General features: G+C 43.5%; 1 protein-coding gene across 1 annotated transcript in view; it reads right to left on the reverse strand.

Annotated features, from left to right (window-relative positions):
- The window catches only part of SLC15A2 (solute carrier family 15 (oligopeptide transporter), member 2), a 38,790-nt gene that overhangs the window by 6,832 nt on the left and 25,958 nt on the right, over positions 1 to 6,000 (reverse strand). Inside the window, exons 15-17 of the mRNA XM_010082999.1 lie at positions 4,365 to 4,490; positions 3,424 to 3,588; positions 1,263 to 1,309 (exon numbers count right to left, since the gene is read on the reverse strand). Coding sequence (XP_010081301.1) covers positions 1,263 to 1,309; positions 3,424 to 3,588; positions 4,365 to 4,490 — 338 coding nt within the window. The remainder of the gene's footprint in view (positions 1 to 1,262; positions 1,310 to 3,423; positions 3,589 to 4,364; positions 4,491 to 6,000) is intronic.

Here is a 6,000-nt window from a genome sequence, read left to right on the forward strand (position 1 = left end):
GTTTCTACCAGCGGGGAAAGGGTTTTCCAGCAAAATAAGATATATTGGTCAGAACCAAAACTTTCACGGAAATGTTCAGGTTTGAGGTCTTTTTCATCCAGTGTTCATATGCTTTTTCATACACAAAAGACAGTTTCCTTTTGACAACTCAAAAATTATTATGAAAACTAAACTCTTTTCATTTGATCTGACTATGTTTTAAAATATTTTGTGTTTCAGTTCCTAAAATGGGGGTGGAATCCGTGAAGATAGTCAAGTGCTTAACAAAAGTAACTTTTTAGTGGAAAAAGAGTTTTTGCCTAATGACACAAATTTTGAAGGGAAAGTTTTGGGATTCTGTCAAAAACATCCAAAGGAACATCTAAAACATTCCTGACTGCAGGTACTAATCAAGTCTTCAAGGTGGTGTTTAGTCAGTAGAAGACTTCACAAACACAGGCCTATGAAGAGATACTGCTCTACTGCTACTGTCAACACAGGCTTTCAGATAAGGGAGCTGGTCATTGTTTTATACTATCTAAAGTTTTTTGGGGGTTCTTTATTTGTTTGGGTTTTGGTGGGTTTTTTTGTTTTAAATTTCAGCTTACCCAAATCCTCCAGAAAGTCCAGCTGGAATCCCCTCTTTTTTTTTTCAAATCTGCTTCTTCTGCATCTCAGCAGCTTTGCATAAGCGTGGTAATGTGGTGCTGGAGGTAACTGAGGTGGGTGAGATGGCACCTCGGCACAGACCAGCACAGGACTGTTCATGGACTAGCTCACATTTGGAAAGTAGCCTAGCTGCTTAAGCAAAGCCCAATGCCGAGCTGAATTGCTTACAAGGATGTAAAATTGGTGCTGTATCCAATTTAGCAGGCATTTGTGCATGAGGCTGGGCAACTTGTCCAGTTCGCACAGGACAAATGGCAACGGCTCCTTTCCAGGTTGCTTCTTCCCTTTCTTTCCCAAAGAGGTGGTACACAGTGAGATGAATTTACCACTCTTCCAAGTGGGGAGATATTTTATGTTGCCATCTCAGCCCAGACTATCCTAGGCAGTAAGCAGCAATGCTACTCAGCTCTGCATGGCAAGTGTGGGAAGTGACACGCTGTCAAGCCTCCATAGCTGACACCTGAGTCTTGCATGACAAGTGTGGACTAGATTCCAACTGGTGGACTGGATTCCAACTGGAGAACATCTGGGTTATGTTACATACAGTTTGCCTTAGACAAAAGTAGTTTCCCTCACCCCACCACCTCCAAATCATCAAAAAAAGCCATTCCTACCTGACAGCTGCCAAACCATTTTCTGGCTTTGCTTCCAAGTCTGTAATCTAAAGAGGGGAAGAAAAAAAGAAAAACAGATTTATTAATTCTTCCTTATAAACAATGTGTAGCAGAAAATACTAGTGTCTATGGAGTTACACATGTGTTGCAAAGCTCATGGAAATGGTCTGGACTCTCACATAAGCTTTACATCAGGCCACAGAAGTGAATTCCTGGTACAATGAAGCCAATGGCAAAATTTCAGGTCCACCAAGGGCTTAAGATGAGATCATACCTTTTTTTCCTCATCTCCTGCATAACAGGGTAAGATTGCATGTCACACAAAAAGAATACAGAGCAAGGTTCTTGGCTGGTAGAAATCCACAATTGTGCCACATCCACTTAAGCTGGCAGGGCAATTTCAATTTGTGCTGCCCACAGACAGAACCCAGGCAAGCCAAAAAGGACTGAATCTATCTTCAGAAACTAGCTTTCTCTCAAAATTTTCTAGCCCTTTCTCTGTACTTTCTTCCTGGTGTTAAACCCTAAGCTTCTGAGACCAAGAATCCAGAATTTCAGTATAAAATGTCAATTGTACTTCATTGTGATATGCTGATCCACAAATAATGTATCCCCTAAATAATAAATAGCCACAGTGAATAATAAATGTCAGAGCAATAAATAATAAACAACAACATCTTTTTTTTTTTTTTCCATGGGATACACATGGGGATTAACACTCTAGTTTATTGCAGTCAGGGCAGCCAAATTATTACTTGCTTTCATCGATGATTCCCAGAGCTCCCAAATTCATTTCCTACCCCCTCAACAGCCCACAAAGGAGAAGAAACCAATTTCAGATTGGCTTCTTCCAGGAAAACACCCCCAACTCAGTGAGGGGGCCAAACCCAGCAGTGAGGGAGGCTGGCGTGGGCTATGGCTACTCCAGGGCAAGCCCAGCGACACAGCAGTGACACTGGCATTGCCTTCCTTGTGTTGCAGTGCTGGAAAATTCAGCATCATTTACCACACCATCTTCCACACCTCCCTTATCTACAGCTGAGAATGACAGGTCCACAGCATCACCCAACAGCACTGCTGTTCCCCAGTGCATGGGAACCTGCCTGTACCAGGCATTAATTTAAACAGTCGAGATAGCTAGGGCAGCATAGAGATGTACTGAAGCTCAGAGATTACTTTGCTCCACCCTGTCACAGGGTTTCTCTTCTTAAGGACTGTATGAAAATCACTGTACGAGTACCCATTTCTTAAGGTAACAGCACACAGTCATGAGGGTCACAGGGAAACTTAACAATATTGTGTGATAATGAGCCCCAGGCTCTAAACCATAAAGCAGAAAAAAAAACCTTATGTCAGGAAAAAACAAATTCTTAAAACTCTTCATTTTTAAAACAGTTACATGAGTTCTACTGTACAATATTGAATGCTCAGTATGGTAACCCTGCAAGGTAGGAGGCTGAGGAACTGCAAAGAGAATTGTTATTTTAGCACGAGGACAGATTCTGATGACATTTACAGACATACACACCTGCCACAATGTGCAATAACACCATACATTTCAAGAGAGCTTCTTGGGATACAGCTGTAAGTAAAAGGTATCAGAATCCGGCCCTATACATCCTGTATGCCTCTCTGATTGTTGCAGCAATACACAAAAGTCCAAATGCAGCCAGCTCTGCTGCAGAGCCTGAAATGAGCTTAATCATTTATTCTGTTCAGCAAAACAAATGGGCCTTCTGTGTATTTTCACTAAACACTTGCAATAACTAAACCCGGAAACATTCCTCTGATGCTTTTATTCCATGCCCAGCCCTAGAGCCTCTTTAACATCTTTGCTTTATAGAACCATCTTCAGGGGAAAATCTCTGTCTCTCTGTTTCCTCAGCTTTCTCAAGCTCCACTGCCTAGCAGGCATGACTCTGCTCTCCCACTGCAGCATTCACTGGATCAAACTGTGCCCAGCAACTCTCAGATGCCATAACGCCTCTATTAATCAACCAGCAGAAATGCGTACAGATCCAGCGCCGCTAGCTAAGAAGTCAGGTTTAGAGCAATCAGACAGACATCACAACTGAGCAAATGAATTAATGAGCCCATTACCCCATTGCATCATCACAGCCATTGAATTAATACTGTATTTACACTTCACTCCCACACTCACTAGGTGGCTTGATAGGCTTCCTTCTGCCTCAAAAACAATTAAGCTGTATACTGATTTTTCCTTCACGGTGTAGTTAAAAGCATGAGACAATCCTTGATGTTGCAGGGTGAAGCGAAGGCTCTGTTGCTCTCCATCCAGTATTAATTTTGAGTACTCAGCTGGGTTCTGTGGAAAAAAACAAACTTGGTTACAAAAAAGAATTGGGCTCTTCCCACCAAGTGCAACCCTAACCTCTCTTCATGGGAGCCTGTAAAGAGAGGTTAACAGTCAGAGCTGCCTTCTACAGCAAAGGACCTGTGCTGACCTACAGGCTTTGGGCAGGTCAAGCCAGAGCATGGAGTACCTTCCCTTGCCAGATGCAACCCAAAGGCCAGGATGCACTTTCTGCCCACACAGTTACCCTTTCTCGGGCCCTGTTCTGCCCCGATGGGACCACGTCTAAAACATGCCAGGCAGCTGGTCGCCAATGGACTGCTGGGCTGAGTCCCAAACCAGCCTGACCTGGAAAGTAATCTGGAAGCTGAAATAGGAAACTACCCAGTGCCCATGCCCAGTTAACTGCCTTCCTGGTTTCTTCCTCCTTTGCAGGTAAATACTTTTCAGATGGCACCCAGATCCCAGCAGCAATACCTGGTCTGAGCACTGAGAGGTGAACTGAACGTCTTCTACGTGCTCATCTCAGGATAGTTATCGTTTATTCCTAATTACAGATTAATGTAGTTAGCCATTTCCTCCTGTGCCATGTCTCCAAACATTTCAATTTCTGTCTCATCAACGGAGATAATATACTCTGTTTTTAAAGCTATTTCGATGCACTGCTAAGGAGAGGAGGAGAACAAGCTCTAGTATCTGTGGACTTTATTAGAAAGTGCCTGAAAAAAAGCCCACCCTTTCTTCAATGGGACGCAAGCCAGGCCTTCCAGCCCCACATATATGCTTACCTGAAAAGGCTCCACAGGCTGCTGAAATAGGTCCCGGTCTTGGATTGTCACTTGAACAGGGTTCTTTGCCAAATTCAGGACCCGAATTAAACTTTCTTCTGGGACAAGTCGGGGCATATCGGTTTCCTAATTAAAGTAAAAGGCTTTAAGTGCCATCTGTATGCTTTATTAGCACTTTAATATATCTTAATTTTTAGCCATAATAGTCTTCCTCTCTGTAATGACACTTTTCCATCCCTTCCTTGTCAGAAGTTGCACTGAGAGAAAACTGAACATAAATCTTATTTAGGGAGGTTTCCTCATAGTAGCTCAATAGCCAACCTATTGTTCCTCCCAAAAACTGCTCTTCACACCACTAAGCGTACAGGCTACACAACTGCTGGGCAGGTAGAACAAAGTCACTGCTTTTATTACACAGCTCCCTAGTGCCTGGATTTAACCAACTGCCTTATCAGAATGGAAAAAGTTGTGCTTAGCTTTCAAAAGCAGTGACCAGAATAATCATTTCCCACTGCAGTCAGTGACTGGGAAAAGAATTAGGCCAGAAGCTAAGCAGTTTTGGAAATCCCAGTCCAGCTCCATGTCTGTAATCGGTGCTTTTGTATCACTTGACACCATGCTATCTAACAGCTGACTGTATAGATCTTATTCCCTATTTTCTGAGAAAGGGAGGATGACGCCTCCAGCACACAGGTATCTCTTTCTGTCAGGAATAATTTTCCAGGAGTACTTCAATCAGCATCAGCCTTGTACAACCTGCAGACCTAAAATGAATTAAAAAAAAAAAAAAAAAACCAAACTTCTCTTTTTTCCTCACTTTTATTTTCAAGCAATACTTCAGAGGTATTAATGTTTTTTCTGTCTCATCCTATAATTTGGGTATTGAAGGCAGGGTAGCTTGTATCTAACTCAGTGGGGAGACGTGCTGTCAGAGAAGATAGGGCAATACTGATTTCCCTGTACCTATATGTTGCTCTAGACCAGCAGGCCTATTAATGGTATCCAGCAAATCCCACTACTGGGGCTTTTTGCCTGCACTACCCACAGCCAGGCCAAGGTGGGCAATCCTATCCTCCTCTTTGCTAGAACTTTTAGTGGTCTTCAGGGTAAAATTTCCATGCACAGGCAGGGGGGAACATCTAACTCACCTTGCCTCTGCCCAGAGGAGTCACCCACTGCCAGTGCTCAGCCAGAGCTGCTGGTGGTGGCAATGAGAACACTTCTTTGCTCACATGAAGAAATCAGAAAGAAAACCTGAACCCACAAAGTCTCCTGTCAGGGGATTCACCTGCAGAACCAGCAGGTGTTAATCCAGGGCCCCAGCCACTCTAACAGAACATTTTAAGTATACATGGAAGCTTTAAAAATTAATCCTACAGTAACTTTTGTGAGCCAAAGGTCAGCCAAAGTCTGCACAAGGCTGGTCATGGGCCAGAAACAAACAATACAAACCTGCAGGGGCTAAGATGGAATTTACAAGAGATTTGCTGACACCCTGTCTGGGGATGCCTGGCAGTCCCTGGTGCCTGTGATTACAGAAGTGACTGCATTCACCTGCCTCACTGGAGAATCTATTTGGCTTGTAAAAAAGATGCAACCCGCCCCCCCCCCCCCCCCGGGGGGAAGGGGCATTAAT

This window comes from Pterocles gutturalis, unplaced genomic scaffold (assembly GCF_000699245.1).
Source record: "Pterocles gutturalis isolate BGI_N339 unplaced genomic scaffold, ASM69924v1 scaffold13110, whole genome shotgun sequence".
Classification (NCBI taxonomy): domain Eukaryota; kingdom Metazoa; phylum Chordata; class Aves; order Pterocliformes; family Pteroclidae; genus Pterocles; species Pterocles gutturalis.